This window comes from Gambusia affinis, linkage group LG23 (genome assembly GCF_019740435.1).
Source record: "Gambusia affinis linkage group LG23, SWU_Gaff_1.0, whole genome shotgun sequence".
NCBI classification, from domain to species: domain Eukaryota; kingdom Metazoa; phylum Chordata; class Actinopteri; order Cyprinodontiformes; family Poeciliidae; genus Gambusia; species Gambusia affinis.
In genome coordinates this window covers 13,556,436-13,575,773 of record NC_057890.1, presented here as the reverse complement: position 1 = coordinate 13,575,773, position 19,338 = coordinate 13,556,436, and the positions used below count along the sequence as shown (strand labels likewise).

The window sequence follows — 19,338 nt, the reverse complement described above, 5'->3', positions numbered from 1 at the left end:
CATTTATTTCAGCATTACCTATGTAATAACTTTTACAACCCAGTTGTTCGGCTTGCAAATAATGTACTTTTTGTCACATTATGTAATTTCCATTAATTTTCTTGATGTGAAAAATTCTAGAGCATTTTAACCATAACCATATTTGCCAGTCATATTAAATATTTATACTGTTAATAATTAAAACAAAGAAAGAAGGGAGATTTTGATTATTTCTTTCTGTAGCTCTAATTGGTTTCACTAATGCTTTCTTTTTAGACAAAATACTTTCAGAAAAATATGTATTTTCTACTAACCAACCGGTGTTCAGTCATTGTTTTCCAAGAATTGTTGGTATTTAAGATTCTCTGCAGCCTTCCTGCATATTGGAAAATAATAAACCTGGAAGGAAAACCTCCTCCACACCGAGAGAGGGGGTCCATCGGTTTACTCTCCCTCTGCAATCACAGGACCAGAGCGAGGGGCAGCGGCGAGCAGACAGACGTCGGGAAGTAACCATCAGCGGAAGAATTTGAAGGACCGTTGACCATGCAGGTGGAAAAACAATTTCCAAATAAAGGGATAAATAGAGCAGCTGCGGATGCAGATAAAGACTCGACTCGAGTCCCATCATTGTGATTTACAGTCTGGGTGATGTTGGAGCTCCTGGTGGCGGATTAATAACCGGTCGTAAAGAAGAAGACGGAGGAAGAGGGAAGACTCCGATAAAGGAAGGAAGACAAAAGGGGGAGTGTGTTAAAAAAAAAAAAGAAAAGAAGGGGGCGAGCAGATAAAGCCTGAGCAGAGATCATGAGCTCCGCACTCCCTTACGACTCGCTGTCGGCCCGGCCGAGTCCCAGCAGACGGGCTTTGGATTGGGAGCGGGAGCAGCTAGCGGTCAGAAGACTTTCCTCCCCGCTTGGTGTGAATCTGCTCACTCCTCCTCCTCTTCCTCGGCGACCTTCGGCCATCCCAGGCTACCTGCTGCCTCCCTACCAAGACCAAGAGGAGCAGCTTCACCAGCAGCACCAGCGTCTGTCCTTGTCCGTTTGCTCCGAAGCCTCGCTGGCGCCTCCCGCCCCCCCGCCGGTGGGTGCTGCCCCACCTTGCTGTCGCCCAGTGGGAGTCATGCACCTCCTCCGTCTGGGTCTCCTGGCTTTCAGCTGCCTCTTCTGGGCAGCAGGGTTGGCCATCTTCACCCTTGGTGTTTGGGCGCAGATCTCCTTGGCGGACTACATGACCCTGTCAGCCAATCGGTACCCCAACGCCCCGCTTATCCTTCTCTCTACCGGGGCAGCTGTTACTGCTTGGGGGTTCCTCGGTTGCCTTGGGGTGGCTGCAAACCTGCCCTGCGTCCTGAGGGCCTATGGGTTCTTCCAACTTGCTACTCTAGTCGCCGGGTTGGCTGCTGGTCTTTCTGGGCTCTTCTACCGTGAAGACATCGCCGGAGGATTTCGCAGTGGCTTGCACCGAGCCGTGGCAGGCTACACGGAGGACGAAGGCCGTGCCGACGCTCTAGATAGTCTGCAGAGAGCTCTGGAGTGCTGCGGTGCTGAGGGTTGGCGCGACTGGCTGAATTCGGACTGGGCCATCCAGCACATGACCTTCCTACCCGCTGACAACGGCACCTCGGTCTCCCTTCCTGACAGCTGCTGCGTGAGGCGGAAGGGTTGCAGGAATCGGCCGCTCCTGTCGGATGACAATGACGGAGTGGAGGCTGCAGGAATCCATCCACACGGCTGCTTCCGGAAAGTCTTCAGCTTGGTCAACGGCAACGTCTTCCATATTGCTGCCACTGTTTTAGGGTTGGCCTTCACACAGATCGGGGGCATTGCCCTGGCTTGTCTTCTGGCCAACAAACTGACACCCAGACAGCACGGACGTGTCGTGGCACACTAAAGACTTGACTGATCTTTTGACAGGTTGGTTCTGAATGAGGGATGACATCTCAGAGAAGTAAAGTAAAGGAACAGGAGATTTATTGTTCAGAAAGAAAGAATAAAAAATGTGACCTATTATGCTTCCCAGACCAGGTTAGGAGAGATTTGTGTTAATCAAAACAAACTAATTACTTCTTTTTTTTTTCACACAAATTCATCTTACATAATGAGATTTTAGTCTGCATGAATGATCTGTTTTAGAACATTTTGTCATTTTAAATCCAAATAACCTGTTGCTGGCCATGCCCTCCAACTCAACACTTACACTCACACACAAAATGGCTGCAAACAGATGCACAATTATACAACCATGCATCTTTGAAAAGCAGATGTAGAGACTCCTGCACAAGCAGCAAGAATGCAGCAAGTGGTTTCCGGATTGTAAGTCAACAAGAAAACACTTCTGTTTTCCAGCAGCCATTGTACAGCACATACAGTGGTAAAACCAGCTGACCAAACATGCTGGAATTCCGCTGGGGTTGCTAGGTAACAGGCAGAGCGCTGCTGGGGTTGCTAGGTAACTGGCAGTGCCTGCTGATTTGTGAAGTTACTTTCCAGAGGGTTTTGAAATGGCTCATTTCCCCGAGACCAAAAAACATAAACTTACTGCCAAAAAACAACTGGATTTTTTTTTTAATGCTTAGGCAGTTAAGACCCAAATGGAAGTATAAAAATGTGCAAAATTTAAATAGGTCCCCTTTAAAGCTCATAGATGGCAATTTGCTGTAAATTGTTGTACTTGGGATGCAAGTAGAGAGATTTCTTAAGTTCTTATAGTTGCCATATTTATATCTGTTTAGTGAATTTGAAGTGAGTATTAGAAGATTTAACAGCTGCTGCTCATATTTAGAAACAGCTCTGGCTCATCATTTTCTCCCTTAACTAATATTTCTTCAGCCTTGACATTTGCACAAGTTGGGGCCAAAATATTGGGTACCAGATATTTAAGCTTTCTGTGGAAGAGAGAGGGAAGAAAAGAAATTTAGGTCGAACCAATGAAAGGAGAGAAGGAAAGAAGCAAAAACAAAGTCAGAATATACAGAAAGAAAGAATAAAAGACACAAGGCATGATGGGAAGTTGGAAAGCAGGTGGAGACATAGGAGGAAGAAAGGAAGGAGAAAAGGAGGACAAAAAAGGAAGAGAAAAGACAGAAGGTGGGAGGCAAAGATACAAAGAAAGAAAATAAGGACATGAGAAAAAAGGAAAATACTAAATATATATTCCAAATTTTTCCAAACTTTGTCGGAATCCTGGCTTCTTCGGTCTCTCTTCCTTGGAAGTGGATAGAAATCTGAGCAACTTATAAAACTTCCAGCAGCTACGACTGGGTGCCACGGTGATGACAGCATTCAATAATAACAGTATATAAATTATCTATATATATATATATTAAGACGTGTCACTGAGTGTGTGATTTTATGCGAATTTTTTTTGCTTTCTTTGTTCCCCTTAAACCTGAAGGTGAAGGAATTCCCCTGTCTAAATATTTAAGCTCGTCTTTGCTTCATTTAGTTTCCCCATCACAAAAACCTTCATGCTGTATATAAACCCGCCTGCAGTCATTTTCACTGGATATTTCTTTCAGAAGCTTTTATTTTTTCCAGATGTCACTGCATCGGTAGATGATCCCAGAAAGAAAAACTGGAATTTATTCCATAATGTGTCGCATGTACAATTATTAGCATGGAAACTGTCTTGAAATGGGATTTAGTGCATCTCTAATGAGTGTAAAGGTGTTTTATAATTATGAAGTTTTGGATTTCTTTGCACAACTTTATCTGCTTACATGTATTTTGTGTTCATTAATGTCGTGTTTCTTGTTGTTCTTCCTGTCAGCAGCATGACTGAGACTTTAAGCCATATCTGTCGACTATAAATGAAAAATCTTTGCTTCATTACATCCTATTGATTAGAGCAGGGGATGGAAATGTCAAGGTCTGCTGCCCTTGAATGGATTAAATGTATAAATGGAGGAATCACTCTTCCAATGCAGCAGTGTCTGCATGCAAACACAGAATTACTAATTAAGCATATATATACAATAAACTACTTGCTATGCATTGCCTGGAATTCAATGAGTTCTTATTTTTTCACTGCTGATTGTATTTTCAGAGCTCGGATTTCCCGTGTAAACTCATCGAAGTGTGCCAGAGTTGTAAATTCTCTTCGCCGTGCAGAAAGCCAATCATCATCAGGACCTTTGGCCAAATAACTGTGACTTGTAGCCGAGTGAATGATGGTTTGTTTCCGCCTAGCACCTGAGACGCCGGTAACTAAGTGACCATAAATGACGGCTTCAGAAGCAACATGAACGAAGCTGCGTTTACTAAAAATCCAGAATCAGTCAATGAATCTATAGTGTTAGTGTAAAAACCATATGTATATGCTGGGTTCATGTGTACAGGGCCTGGTTTTATAGGCTGGAACCATGACAACCATTTTCATGATCTAATTATTCTATTGATTAGCCTACTTTTGCTCCAGCAAGTCGTGTGGAGGCTTTGTGTGATCGCATGGCTAATGTTTGACCTATTTTCCTTGAAGGGACACCAGACCAGCAGATACAGTTCAGACCAGAGGTCACAGTCTCTCATCATGAGCATGAATATCACATTAATTTGGGGATTTTATTGATTTACTTTATTTTTTTTTCCATTTTTGACATGTGTGCACCCCAAAAAATATTGGGTTAGGTTGCAGTTTGACCACACAATTTTTATATTTAATTATCGATCTTTTGTCATAATTCTGGTTGGATATTTTTCAGTTTTTCTGGTATATCTATGTTTTAGCACAATGTTTGCTAATGGTTACAGTTGGGAAACATTGCTGATTCAAGGTAAGGTTGAAAATACCATACTTGGCAGAGGGTAACGTTCAGGGGTGCAACTACATATTTATGAGCTGGATGCGAACATCTCACCAGCGCCCCCCTAGACATAAACTTGTGCAACTCCTGTGGGCTGCAGGTCTGAGGCTTTTTGTTAGCATGTTTTCTATCATTCTTATAGCTTGATAGGAAGCCTTATCCAAACTGGCATAACTGAAATAATATTGACCACAAAACACTATTTATAAAAGATATCAACATTTTTCCTACACAATCCTAACAAACGTTATTACTGTTCTCTTCACAATATTTATTAATTTACTATTAATCTATTTGTATGATTTGTTCTTTAAATTGCCATCTGTATTATTTTTTGGTCTCAGGAAACGACTGAGAGATGAAGAGACTGATGTCTGTTTTTTTAGGTTCTGACGGGTATGCGGTTCCTCTCCTGATCCATTCTGTCTGATATCAAACCCACTGGGTGCCACTGAATGTCACCGACACATTTATTTTAATGCCCCTATTAAACTTCACTGTGATTGTTTAGCCCGTGTCTTCCCACTACCGTCTGTATTTTTGCCAGAGGTTTTACTTTAAGGACGTTGTAGTATCGGGAGGACATTGTAAAAAGACACTGGTTGATAGCAGCTCACTGCGGCTGCGTAGTGTCCGTCTCTAGGTAACCATGACAACAGCGTCAGTTGGTGGGGTCCTATTTAGCTGACCCTAATATTTCCCGTGTTTTGTTTTGGTTATTATTATTACATTATTGTTGAGAGGTGTGCTGTAGGTGTGTCTATCAGACATTTATAGCAATACGGAATAAATCGCGTCCTGTATTGGACAACAACAACCACCTGCCATAGTAGCCTAGCTTAAGCTAACCTGAATATTTACAACTCTCTTCTTGATACACTGACATTACTTACCTACTGTCTTTCAACCACTTTGAAAAGTTTTTCTTCGTCTCTCCAACATCTTTATCCTCGCCCCTCTTCCGTTTTCTGTTTTGTGCCCCGGAGTTTTTTCTGCGCCCCATCTTTAGCTCCTTGTTGTCGAGGCATTACGATAAATTTAAAAGAGAAAAAAAACGTGCCTCAGCGCTGCCCAAGCTACCTGTATGGGAGGGGAGAGCGGCTGGCAGGAGGGGAGGGGCGCCTAATCAGTGCTGTTCCTCTGGTATTGATCATTTCATGCACAAACAGCTGTTAAGTAGCTACTTAAAATGCTGACTAGAAAAAAAAATCCTACATCGTTTTTTGCGCCCCTCTAGTGCAGCGCCCCTATGCGTTGCATACACTGCATAGCCACCTTTTGCGCCACTGGTAAAGTTTATTTAGGTTTGAAAGCTTCGTCTTCCTTGAACAGGTTAGCATAGCTCTATGGGCTATAGAAAAATTTTATACATTTTCTTTGGTAAGATTTTAGTTTGGTCAGCCCTTTGAGCTGTTTTAGGTTTTAAGTAAGCTTCTTCTGGCAATGCCCCCTCAAACTCAATGTTTACACTCACAGGTGAAAATGGCTATAAACATATGTGCAATTATACAACTGTACAACTTTGAAAAGCAGAAGCGAAGCCTCCTGCATAACCAACAGTAATGCAGGAAGTGATTTCTGAACGATAAGTCAACACTAAAACACCTGTCTTTTCCAACAGCCATTGTACAGTGGGTGCCGTACAATGGCTACAGTACAGTGGTAAAACCAGCTGACCAAATGTGCTGTAGTTCTGATTGTTTGCTATGGCACAGTGCCTGTCAATTATCTGGAGGTTTTTGAAATGGCTCATTTTCTAGACATCAACACACAATAATTTATTTATTTATTTTAGTTCTTGGCCTGTTTTTAGAAGCAGTTTAGTCCCAAATGAAAGTATAAAAAATTAGAAAAAGGGGAATTTTGCATAATAGATTCCTTTAAGTTTGATTCAAGAGGGACAGAGTTTGGTCAAGGCTTTTGAAATTTTTGTTTGGAGTCTCAACAGAGCAGTAATCAGAAACACAAGCTAAATGAGCTGAACATCACAAACTGAATATCTGAATTAAACCTGGAGGAATATTTTTAGTTTTGTCTGGAACAACATCTTTAAACATGAAAAAACTGACGGAATAAACGTCAGACTAATCACATTTCATTTCTTGGAACATTTCCTGGTTGAAGCCTCAATAAAACATAGCCTTACACTGAAAGGATGCGTTTCTAAACTCTGTATCATCGCACGATCTGATAACTGCTTCAAAATTTAAATATTAGGCTTCCAACTTTTCATAGTAGACCGTATTTGTATGGCGAGCTGGAGAAAAGTGTGCGTAAAGGTGCGTTTTCTATCTTATAGCTACATGCGTAAAATTGTAAGAACAGCTTTGAACTCTCGGCGTTATCTCCATTTACTCCGCCTCTTTAAGTTTGCCCTACATCTGTCTGCTTTGGGCTCTTTTCGTGAGCGCAGCCAGCTCTGAGCTCTGCCCTGTTATTTGTAATATCACCCCAGCTGCGTAAAAAAAAAAAAGAAAAAAAAAAGAAAAAAAAAAAGAAAAAAAAAAAAAAGCTGAAGCGCACCGATCGGAAATGTAGTTCTTCTTGCTCACCAAGCGGTCTCCAGAAAATGGACCTTAAATCCGAGCTCCTCAAGTCGATCTGGTACGCTTTCACATCGCTGGACGTGGAGAGATGCGGGAAAGTGTCCAAATCTCAGCTAAAGGTAAGCGGAGACCGATTTTACAGAAATAATCAGCCTCAGACTGATTTCTTCTGGTTTTTGTTTGTTTGTTTGCTTTTTTCTACTTTTTACTTAGCATGTCCAAAGCCAAGCTGAAGACTATAACTATGGCTGATTTCCTGTAAGATTGTGTTTTGTGGTATGTGAAGCAACACTGGAACACACCTTTTCAGGACAAATATTTAAGACTTATACCAACAGAGATATGAGAACAGATCCAAGCTCAAAGTCCAGCCTTTTTCCTGTGTCCTAGAAACAAACGGTGACTCAATATTTCTACTGTTAGGGCTTTTGTTTTAGTTTTGTTTTAAAGTGGGAAAGGCAGGATCTTTTTTCTGCAGTTTTTTCCGTCTTCAGTAAGTTTTATCTTAATCTGTCCAGTCTCCACACGCCTTTGCTGCTCAGAGGAATCCCGGGAAGTAGCAGACAGCTGCCCTGACATGCTTCCAGCCACTGGAAGCTGCCTGTGTTTGTGTTTGTGAGGAAACACCGCAATGTGAAGCATAAGGAGTCTTAAAGTGATGCGCTTATACTTGTTCTTCCTCCTCAGGTCCTTTCCCACAACCTGTACACAGTTCTGAACATCCCACACGACCCGGTTGCCCTGGAGGAACACTTCCAGGATGATGACGATGGTCCGGTTTCTAACCATGGCTACATGCCCTACCTCAACAAATATATACTGGACAAGGCACGGCTGCAACTTCTGCACCTTCTTTTGACAAACTGTGTGGACCGTTTTCCTCCTGAAAAACCATCAGGTTTTATTTAAAAGCTCCTGGTGTTTTTAATACTTCTGTGTAGACCAAATCAATAATTTTGAGATTATCTCTGACATTTTCTAGAAGAAACAAACAAACAAACAAACAAAAAAAACAAGAACATTTCTGAGTATGAAAGAACTATTCACTTTTGGACTTTTTGGAAATTTTCTGACCTTGAAAAGTCAAAAAAAAAAGTTTTTGTTTAGGAAAAGCTCAATCTTAGTCTTATGTGGCCAAAGCGATTTGTATTTTTGCTGCATTTGTGAGCTTTTGAGAAAGTATTTAGCTCCATAATCTTCATCAACACTCTACAATGAAGCAGAAATAAATATTTGTCAGATTTCCAGCTGTTTTAAATTCCCTAACTCTTGCTCTGACTGTAGATATTTGCACATTTAGGTCAGGAGCAATTTTCTCCTGTTCTCGTCTTTTAAAGTTGTGCTACATCATATTTACACTCGTGGGAAACAGGAAGTCAAAGGTTATTTATTTAAAGCTTACCAGATAATCAACAGAAAATATACATTTAAAAAATGCTTAAAACACATTCATTTAATAGGAATTGTTAGAGTCAGTAAGTGTGTCAGAAGTTAATTATTTTACATATACAGTGTTTTTTTAATTCCTGAAAAGCAACAAATATCCCCGTTTCTTTCTATTGGAGTCAGTTATTTAGGCCAAATTCAGCACTTCAAAGTAGAACAGACTATTAATATAACTTTTCTAAACATCTTAAATAATTTATTAGTAAGTATTTTAGGATCAGTTTGAGGGCAGAAACTGTTGCATGTCATGAGTTTAGCTCCTAAATAAAAAATGTACAGATGCTGAAAAAAGAGATTATTTAACTATTGTCTTGTTATTACATTTTTAAAATATTTGTTGCCATTTTGTAAAATCTTCGAGTCTTCAGATTTGATCGTTTAGGCAAGTGTGACAACATTTAATAAAACAAGACTGATATTTGTTCATTAAAGTGTTGACATTTATTTTGTGAGTGTAAATTCAAATAAGAAGTGGTAGTTATTATATTTTTTTACCCTTTATTGTCTTCCTAATATGTTTTAAGAAAAAAGTAGCCCAGATACACGTATTGTAGTAAAAACGAGGCTTAAAATAGAGACAAAACTGTTAAACTAAGTCATGTTTGTGACCCAATTGTAGAGTCTGACTGAGGCAAAAAAGATCAATTTAAATAAAAAAATATAACAAGAACTAAAAGACCATGACAAAGCATGAAATGAACCAGCAATAGAAAACAGAGCAAAGAGAAATGAAAGGCAAAAGTACGGAAGAGGATTAGAGCCAAATTTTTTTTGACTCTTTAAAAAGTTTTTTAAAAATCAAAAGTGGGAATTCTGAGATTAAATCTTCTAATTTAAAGTCCAGATTCTGATAAAAAAAAAAAAAAAGTCAAAATTATTTTTCTTTTTGATGGCTCTAATCTTCTTCCATACAAAAGGCTTTAGGAACTAGTTTAAAAAAGCACTATAAAGTGAGTTGAACACAAATGTTATTTTATTAACCCGAACCCATCAGCTGACCCATAAATGCTTGTTGGATGAAATAAATTGTTAAAGTTTTCCTTTAAACAGTAACATTAGTCATTATTGTGTTGGTTATTTTTAATAATAAATCTAAAAAATACAAAACTCTCCTGTATGAATAATACTTTTGCAAACACAACATGTCAAGTTTAATATTAGATTTAGAGGAGGGTTAATGTGACACATTTTATCACATGTTTCTGTACTTCCAGGTGAAAGAGGGGATGTTTGACAAAGAAAGATTTGACGACTTGTGCTGGATGATGACCATGAAGAAGAACTTCAACTTGACATCGCAGAGGCTGCTGCTGTCAGAGCGGGACTGCTTTAAGCTCTTCTGTTTGTTCAACCTGCTGTCTGAGGACAGCTACCCACTGGTGATGATCACAGAGGAGGTAAAGGATGCTCAGATTTAACCACTCGCACGCCTTTACCTGCTCTCATGTCTGTTTGTGGTTGCAAAGGAAGTAAATGGAGATATTCTGATAAAATCTGAGAAGTGTATCTAATGATGAAATCAATTTCCGGTAAGAATTTTGCACTAAACTGACATTTCTAACCTCGGCTCTCACACAGAATCAGTGTTTGTTTTTCTTTTCTTTTTTTTTTTTTTTTTGCAAAGTCAACCTTCAAAATGAAAACATTGTCTGATCTGTATATAAACTTGATATCAGGACTTTTCATTTTAACGACACACACTTTCTAGGAATTAACTGTTTATTCTAAACAAGCTTTTACAGGTTAACTGTAAGTTTAGCATTTTGTACTGTTTTAAGAAATGCACCGCTTGTGAAAATGTTAATAGTAATGTTAGAAATGCTTCAAAGCAACAACAACAACAAAAAAAACCTCCAAAAATCCTCAAATGTTCGCAGAACTTCTTCCCATTAAATTGCCTACAGATTATTTTTGATTAAAAATCTCTAACTTTGCTGTTCAAGGAAAACTTTTGAACATGGATCACCGTTAATGTGTATTTATAATTTTCATCATTTTCATTTGTTCAAAGCAGCAGCAGCTCATGTAAAATGATGCTTCACTACATTTTTTTTTGTCTACAACAGTAAAATTATTCTGAAGCTTCTTCCTGTTTCTTTCCTCGTCCGTGGCGTTATATTTGTGCCACTAACTTTAGCATGCAGAGAGACTGAGCACACATATCTGTGTAAACTAATAATAATTTGAGGCATTTAAATCTCACACAGGCTTGCTCTGGAGCTAAACTCTGACAACTTTTGCTGAACCAGACAAGTATCCAATTAAGAGTCCCACTTGGAGCATTTATAACAGCGCTCAGAGCAGGAATCTAGGTTTTGTTCCACTATAATTAGGATAATGTTTTACTAGCCTAACTCTTTAGTGCCCTACATGCAGTTCATTATGCATGTGGGCGGAGCAACGGCTCCTCTAGCACATCTAAAAACATATTAAAAAATGTTTGCTTTTAAACTACATATACAAGAAATTCAGCTTGGATATCAAGAATCATTTATACGTTTTTTAGACTTGTCTCTAATATGATTAATATAATCTAAACTCTGCTGACTGCTGATTAAATCCAAGTGACAGACCTTTAATGTCTCATTGTTATTGTCCTGATTTGCATTACTTTGGTGTGGAGTGCTGTAGAAAACCCCAACCAATCCTCTTCACATGAATTTTTCTGCTTTTATTTTCCTTTTTCCAGCTTTTCTGGATCTATTATTGTTTATTCTTTGAAAAATGCAGCAAAATAAGTTGAAAAATCATTTATTTCTGTACATGTGTTTGCTAAATAATGCTTTAGAGAAATAACTAACCACATCACAGTGATGGAAACACCAATAAGTGCAGCTCTGTCAGCGAAGTGGTTTCACATTTCTTCACAGTGAAAAAGAATTAAAGCACAAGTAAGCTAATGAGGCTCTTCCTTCCTCCACTTCCTCCAAAATGCTTTTGGTTTCCTGTAAGTCAGAGACAAAAATACCCCCTCTGTTGTACAATAAGCACAGAAGCATAAAACCAGACGCTCTCTCTAAACTAAAGTGCTTGCAAAAAATAAAATAAAATAATCCCAGTTGTGACATTTTTCCTGCTTCTAGGTAGAATATCTCCTGAAGAAAATCTGCACAGCTATGAGCCAGGAGTGGGACGGGAAGCCCTTAGAGGACCTTATAAGTCGGGACCCCACAGTGCAGGAAGAGGGCATGTCGGTGTGGACGTTCCTGGAGCAGATGAGTACGGGTCAGCTGCTGAGGGTCACCAGCGCCGAGGCCTTCAGCTTGGCTTTGCACGAAGTCTTCCTGGAGATGTATCACAATGTCCTCAAGAGGGTGGGTCCTTCTGAATCCACTCAGGAAGCGCGAGTGAGCTCCAAACATTTGACCCAGACTGTGCTCCCCCGTTTCACAGGGTTACATGTGGAAAAAGGGACACATGCGCAGGAACTGGACGGAGCGCTGGTTCGTGCTCAGGTCCGCCTCCATGGCCTACTACGTCAGCGAGGACTTAAAAGACAAGCGAGGGGAAATCCAGCTGGACAGGAGCTGCGTTGTAGAGGTGGGTGAGGAGACGTCTCCGGCAGGACTTTGATCCGCCCAGAATTTACGTTTCACAAACACACGTTATCAGAGTCTGAGCCTGTTTGCCGCCTTCTTTTCTTTTCCTGCTTCAGCCTGTTCCAGACAGGGAGGGGAAACGCTGCCTGCTCTGTGTGAAAACCCACAACAAAACCTACGAGATGAGCGCTTCTGACCAGAGGCAGAAGGTGGAGTGGACTCAAGGTGTGTGAGAGAGTCAATCAGCAGAAAGGTCAAATTAAATCTATGCTGATGTTATCAGAGCAGGAATGATTATTTAAAGCTTTTATGCAAAATTCACATTTTGCACATTTTTGTACCTCCATTTGTGGATCTACTGCTTAAAAAAACACCCAGCTATTTTTTGGAAATAAGTTGACCCTTTATGACCTAACTTTCAAATCTCCACCTGGATATTATGCTCATTTTTTTGTACGAAGTTCTTTAAATGTCCTGTGAGTAAATATATTTCCCCATTTCGACAGAACAACAGGAACTTTCTATATCTAGCAAGATATTTTCACAATTTACCGTAAAATAGCGGCTCTCACTAATTTCACTCCCTGCTGTAGCAGGGAGTGAAATTACCGCAAATTACCGCAAATTACCGCAAATTACCGCAAATTACCGCAAATTACCGCAAATTACCGCAATAACCCTATATTGGCTGGAAAGCACAACGTCTCCCCTTTCAGAAACCGTTGGGACTTTTCAAATACGGTGCTGCAAATTTGGCTGGACTGTCGCCAAAACGTTCAGTCCGGAAGGGTTAATGTCCTGAACAGTAAATAGATAACCAAACTAAATAAATGAAGTTAAACGGGACAAGAAAGCTTGTGAAAATTTCACAAAAGTCTTCCACTGTTAAATAGAGGAGCAGCGTTCAGCTTCTATGCATCACAAACCTGGAACAGATTTCCAGAAAACTGCAAAACTGCCGAAATACTGAGTTCCTTTTAAACAAAACTAAAATCCCAGCTGATTTTAACATTAGAAATGAAACTTTAATCAAACATGCTTCAATTGTTGACTTTGTTCTAAGACTTTGAAACTTTGTGTTTTTATAGTGTAAAGCACTTTGAAATGCTGAAATATCCTATGCAAATAAACTTGATTGACAATTTTTTTTTCTCACTTCTCTCTTGTCCTACTCAAGGAAAACTGAAATAAAACATCTTCATTTGCGTTTTCTTACCTCTGCAGCTATTCAAACAGCCATCCGTCTTCAGCGTGAGGGCAAATCCTCCCTCCACCAGGAGCTGAAGCTGAAGCGGCGCGTCCAGCGGGAACACAGCAACCGGGAGCGCAGCCGCAGCACCCGCAGCAGCTGCAGCAGCCGCAGCAGCCAATCGGATGACTCCAACTTCCAAGAGATGGAGCGGATGGAGAAGGAGAAGCAGGATTTGGAGATTGAGAGCATCATTCAGGTGAGATGGAGCAGAAGGCGGAGTTTTGTCACCGTTACGCTTTGGGGATTTTGTTGCGCTTCACCTTCTGTGTTTTGCAGCATGCGCGAGAGTTGGAGATCCGCAGAAGGGAGTCGGAGGAGAGGGAGAGAAGGAAGCAGAGGGAGGTGCAGATGGATCTGGAGAGACAGCTGAAGGAGGCTGAAATGGTTTGTCAAAGTTACAAAACTCAACCAGCTCATTCACTTACACATGGGAGAACAGCAGCAAAATGTTGGCAATGAAATAAAACTCTCAACTTAGTACAATACTAAACACTACTAGTACTCCGGCTAATTTACCATAACAGTCAAAACATTAGTGGTGAAATATTAGTTTTTATTCTTTGTTTTTTATTTTTGTGTTTGTGTCCCCCACCCCTGCAAAGCTCACGTTTTTGGCACAGCTATTTAAAGATATGAGTACATATTCAGTTGTTACATATAAAGAATCATTATAGATGACTGTGACCTTATAGACAAAAAATATAACAAGAAATTCATAAGGAAAACTGACAAATTTTCTTAATTTGTTCATTGTTACGGAGGGAGAACAGATTATTTCAGACAGGTAATTTTGGCAGATAAAGACCAAACCTACCCAAATCCACATCCAATGATGAGAGAAATAAATACAATTAATGAGTTTTTGAGAAAATAATTAGTTCCCATGTTACAGACGGGGAACAGATTATTTCAGGCAGTTGAAATATTTGGTTCATCCCAGGTAACTTCGGCAATTAAAGAGCAAATGGTTTTTTAACTGGTTTTTATCACTGTATGCGGTGTACAACGGCTGCTGGAAAAGTGTTTTATTGCCGACTTACCATCCAGAAACCACTTGCTGCATTCTTCTTGGCTGTGCAGGAGGCTCTACTAATGCTTTTCAAAGATGTACGGTTGTTAAGGCGCCGGTTTGCTGCAGTGTATCTGTTTGTGTCCAGATGAGGGACAGCATGCAGGCTGAGATCCAGGAGAAGGAAAGGAAGGCTGAGCAGCAGAAGAGACGGATCCAGGAGCTGGAGCTGACGCAGCAGAAGCTGGAAGCAGCTCTCAACATGGAGATCCAGGCTCGGCTGGAGGAGGAGAGGGCCCGACAGGAGCTGGAGAGGTTTCCCTTGGTGTTCTTACATCACGTTATAATCGTGTTTGCAGAAATGTGCATTTTGTCCTTTCCTTTTCTCAGGTTGCTGGAGGCTGAAGAGGAGAAGAAGAGGCAGTTTCAGCTCCTCCAGGAACAGGAGAAGATCTTACAGCACCTTAGCTCCACATGCGAAGCCTCAAACGGGTCAGTGGACGAGACCACGCTGTCCGCCCTCTACTCGGCCTCCGTGGAGCTCCGAAATTTGCAGGCATCTCGTAAGAGGAGCCATCAGCACCTTGAGGTGACAAAAGAAACGCACATGAAGCAAAAAAAAAAAAAAAAGATTTTGGGGGAAACAAAGACAAACACAGCTGTGAAACTTTGTTGGATTTCCAGGAGATGCAGGAGAGGCTGAGAAATGCCAGTCAGCACGTTCGCCACTGGAACGTCCAGCTGAACCGCCTGATGACGCCGATCACTCCTGCAGGTAAGTAAAGACTTCACCGCATTGGAGAACTTTTCATTTCTGGACGTAAAAACAACATTTTCCTAATAGTGAAATAGAAAACGCAAAAATTCTTAAAGCTCAAGGAAATTTACTTTATATTTCTCTAAAACAGAAATTTGCAGGCCTGCAATTTCTATTCGCCAAAATTTTGGAAAAAATATTTGTTGCTAGATTGGATAGATTTGTTAGTAAACACCAACTACTCACTGAGAGTCTGTATGGATTTAGGTCACAAAGATCCACAGTGATTGCAGTTCTTCATTTAATAGAAGAGGTCACCGGTGCGTTAGAAAAAAAGAAACCTGCTGCATTTGATACAATTGATCATGAAATACTCATCAAGAAACTCAAGAGGAGTAGTTTTGCACTGGATGAAAAGTTAACCAGGAACAGGCAACAATTTGTGTTACTCTTTATATAAAATTTATCATAAGACACATTTTTGTCACTGTTTCTCTGTAAATCAGACCAAATTTATCCTTTAATCCTTTTGTAACTAACAGATAGCCGGATAGCTAGCTAGCTAGATGGCTAGCAAACTAGATAGATAGATAGATAGATAGATAGATAGATAGATAGATAGATAGATAGATAGATAGATAGATAGATAGATAGATAGATAGATAGATAGATAGATAGATAGATAGATAGATAGACAGATAGACAGACAGACAGACAGACAGACAGACAGACAGACAGACAGACAGACAGACAGACAGACAGACAGACAGAAATGTATTCAAACTTGGCAAACTAGACCAATGAATCATCTAATATTACTTGTTAATTAACATCTTAATTTTGAATTAAATGCTAATGGACGTTTTACCAAATTAACTGCATGGTCAAAACAAAATGCAAATTTAGCCTTTTTATTTTTGTTTTCTTCCAGAGCGTTTGGAAAGTCGTCTTCAGTCAAAATATACTTGTCCCAAAAAAGAAGGAGCGCTGGCCAGCAACGAGTTCATCTGTAAATATAAGATAAGGAACGAACAGAACAACAGGATAAGTGGAGATGAATCAGATAAACTGGAGGTGCAGCTGGACGCCGACTGCCTCCCAGAGGAATCAGGATGTTAAGAGTTTTAATCACATTTCAACTGTAATTTTTCTTAAAGTAGAGCAATATTTTTGAATTACTCAAAAAACACCTACAATGTAATAGAAGGTGTACAGAGAGGTTTTTCTTAAAAGCAGCAAGTTGGGAAATTTCTGTAGACGTACAAATAAGAGAAGAGGATGGAGTGCAGATGAATCACAGAGAGAACTCCTTGGAAAGAAAGCGAAATTGTTCTTCCTGCAGAAAGCATTGAATCATATTTATTATATTTTGAGTGTAAAGATGGAGAGCAATGATGATCACATAAGTCCCAATCTGACTGGCACCGAGAAATACTAACAGTTTTCTGCAATAAATTCTCTGGAGGATTTGAAAAGGTTTGTCATGGGTGTCGCTTAAATTAAAAGTCTGAATGTATTGTTACTGGTTTTCTTTTGCTCTTTCTCGATTGTCGTCTGGTGGACATTATGTGATGCAAATATAAAGATGTTTTACTATCTTGTTTTTTTGTTCTAGAAGATTTTTGTTATTGGACAAACAAGATTACATATAAATGTACATATGGTGTGCAAAAGTTTAATCATTTTTCAAAGATAGTGCAGAGAACATTTTTGAATCTATGGCAAAAGGTTTTCAGACTGAGATCTTGTTTTTTCACAAAATATACTGTTTCATTTTAATGGTTTTTAAATCCATTGAAAACATATTAACCTTGAAATGTTTATTATTTAACTTCATGAAGACAAGTGACAGAAAGATCCAGCACAGAAATAGTAATATTGTGAAAAACAATCTTTCTGTCTGCGTTTTGGCCACAACTTATTTATGTTATGCAGCATAAAAATAAATAAAACAGTATACTGCTTTAATTTTATCTCAGAAAGTGACTAATCGATGATACTTTACATGTTTCATTTTCAGTATACGTTTCATGCAGGAAGATTAATGGTGACGAAGCCTTCCTACCTCCATTTCTTGTGAATAATCACCTGTTTCAGAGTAAATTAGGAATCTAATTGGTTTCAGTGTTTGTAAGATAATTTTTTATAAGCCCGTGTTATGAGTTTTGAGGGTTTTCTTCAATCTTTTTCCGTATGATTGACGTCACAACATTAGTAATCATTTCTCACCGTTACAAACTTTAAATTTAAGTTTGTAACTGTGACGCTGAATATGTTTGGCCAGAGAGGGCGCTGCAGAGCGGAAGCACTGGATCGTGAACCGGAAGAGAAACAAAACCGAACGAGTTTTCTAAACAATATGGCTGCAGTGAAAGAGGTGAAAAATATTGGAAATGATCCAAAAACAAATTATGGAAAAGAAGAAGGGATAAATAAAAATCAGTGTAATGTCACGTTAGAAAAACTAATTCCGTTTCTTGCGTATATCATTAATTGCTCAGAACAAGCAAGAACTAAGACTGAAAAAATAAAAATTATAGTTAAGGCAGCTACAAAGTTTTTTAATGTCAAAGATCTGTCATGGGAAAAAATTCATGATGAACTTAGACATGGGGAAGGATCATCTGAAAATGAGGCTTCTCTAATTGTTGCATAATTCAAATTCTACAATGGAACGCTCGAAGTTTAATAGCTAATGGACAGGAATTTAAAGGATTCATAAACAATTTAAATACAAAACCAGACATAATATGTATTCAAGAAACATGGTTTAAATCACAACTGCAATTTAATATTCATGGTTACTCAGTTTTACGTAAAGATAGAATAAATGGGAATGGAGGAGGATGTGCCATATTTATAAAAGAAAATATTAAATTCATTCAGCTTCAAATAATAACAGACCTAGAACTTATTGCTGTAGAAATTTGGACAAATAATGGAAGTATCAAAATAATAAATTATTATAATCCTTGTAAAAAATTGGAAAAATTAAAACTTGAAACAATCCTAAGACATTGGAGAGGGAAGATAATTTGGTGTGGGGATTTTAATGCACACAGTACTTTATGGGGAGAGCAAGATGATTATAATGGAGGAGTTTTAGAAGAAATGATTGAAGAAAAAGAATTGGTAGTGTTAAATAATGGTGAAGGCACTCGGGTGGATTTGATAAGAGGGAAAGAATCAGTTATTGATCTGACTTTGGTGTCGCAATCTTTTGCGGATAGTTGCAGCTGGAGGGTATGCAAAAAAAGTACAATAGGAAGTGATCATTATCCAATTTTTGTTGAAGTAGAAATTGATATAGAGGAAAACCAGGTTAAAAGTGAGGGAAAATGGAGATTTGGGGATGCAAATTGGGGAAAATTTAGAATAATAAATGAGATTAATATGGTAAATATAGATACAAGTAAACCAATAAATGAATTGAATTTAGAAATTAGTAAAAACATTATTAGCGCAGCAAAAATAGCCATTCCTAGAAGTAATGGTACTAAAAAAAAGAGAATAGTTCCTTGGTGGACATCAGAATGTTCAGTAGCAATTAAAATGCGAAATAAGGCTTTTAAAACTCTTTAAAAAATTATTTGTTTCCAAAATTTAATAAATTACAAAAGGAGACAGGCAGAAGTCAGGAAAATTATAAGAAATGCTAAAAGGGATTATTGGAGGAAATATTGTGAGTCCTTAGGGAAAAATACTGCATTAGATAAGGTTTGGAATACTATAAAAAAAATGTCCGGTAAATCAAGAGAATATTTCTTTCCAGTATTAAAAGACGATGATAAAATTATAGTAGATAGTAAAAGTAAAGCAGAATTATTAGCAAGAGTATTTACAAAGATACATAGCACAGAGAATCTAAATAGTAAAGAAAAAAAAGGACGTGAAATTACATTACAGAATCAAAATGAATTATTGTATAATGATGAAGATGATGAGGACCTTATTAATATAAATTTCTCTTTAATAGAATTGAATAAAGCATTGAAAAATTCCA

General features: G+C 38.8%; 2 protein-coding genes across 3 annotated transcripts; both read left to right on the top strand.

The window, feature by feature from the left end:
• Nucleotides 1-475: 475 nt before the first annotated feature.
• LOC122826192 (tetraspanin-7-like) lies at nt 476-2,319 on the top strand. Its single transcript, XM_044107757.1, has one exon. The coding sequence runs from the start codon at nt 787-789 to the stop codon at nt 1,873-1,875; it is 1,089 nt and encodes a 362-aa protein (XP_043963692.1). The 5' UTR covers nt 476-786; the 3' UTR covers nt 1,876-2,319.
• A 4,631-nt stretch (nt 2,320-6,950) lies between these two features.
• def6c (DEF6 guanine nucleotide exchange factor c) lies at nt 6,951-16,936 on the top strand. 2 transcript variants are annotated; one of them, XM_044107756.1, is made up of 12 exons: nt 6,954-7,451; nt 8,020-8,160; nt 9,993-10,175; nt 11,862-12,092; nt 12,172-12,318; nt 12,434-12,542; nt 13,542-13,765; nt 13,846-13,953; nt 14,727-14,893; nt 14,969-15,167; nt 15,263-15,353; nt 16,267-16,936. In XM_044107756.1, exons 1-12 carry the CDS (start codon nt 7,356-7,358, stop codon nt 16,452-16,454), a joined length of 1,884 nt encoding a protein of 627 aa, XP_043963691.1. In that variant the 5' UTR covers nt 6,954-7,355; the 3' UTR covers nt 16,455-16,936. The 2 variants fall into 2 exon arrangements, with proteins under 2 accessions (XP_043963690.1, XP_043963691.1); XM_044107755.1 differs by having other exon boundaries at nt 6,951-7,451; nt 14,727-15,167.
• The last annotated feature ends 2,402 nt before the right edge of the window (nt 16,937-19,338 follow it).

Bases quoted from the DNA above. Each gene is read 5' to 3' on its own strand.
- LOC122826192 (XM_044107757.1), top strand. From the start codon at position 787: ATGAGCTCCGCACTCCCTTACGACTCGCTGTCGGCCCGGCCGAGTCCC.
- def6c (XM_044107755.1), top strand. From the start codon at position 7,356: ATGGACCTTAAATCCGAGCTCCTCAAGTCGATCTGGTACGCTTTCACA. The intron at 10,176-11,861 runs GTAAAGGATGCT...TCCTGCTTCTAG, and splicing joins TGGTGATGATCACAGAGGAG to GTAGAATATCTCCTGAAGAA. The intron at 12,093-12,171 runs GTGGGTCCTTCT...CCCGTTTCACAG, and splicing joins ATCACAATGTCCTCAAGAGG to GGTTACATGTGGAAAAAGGG.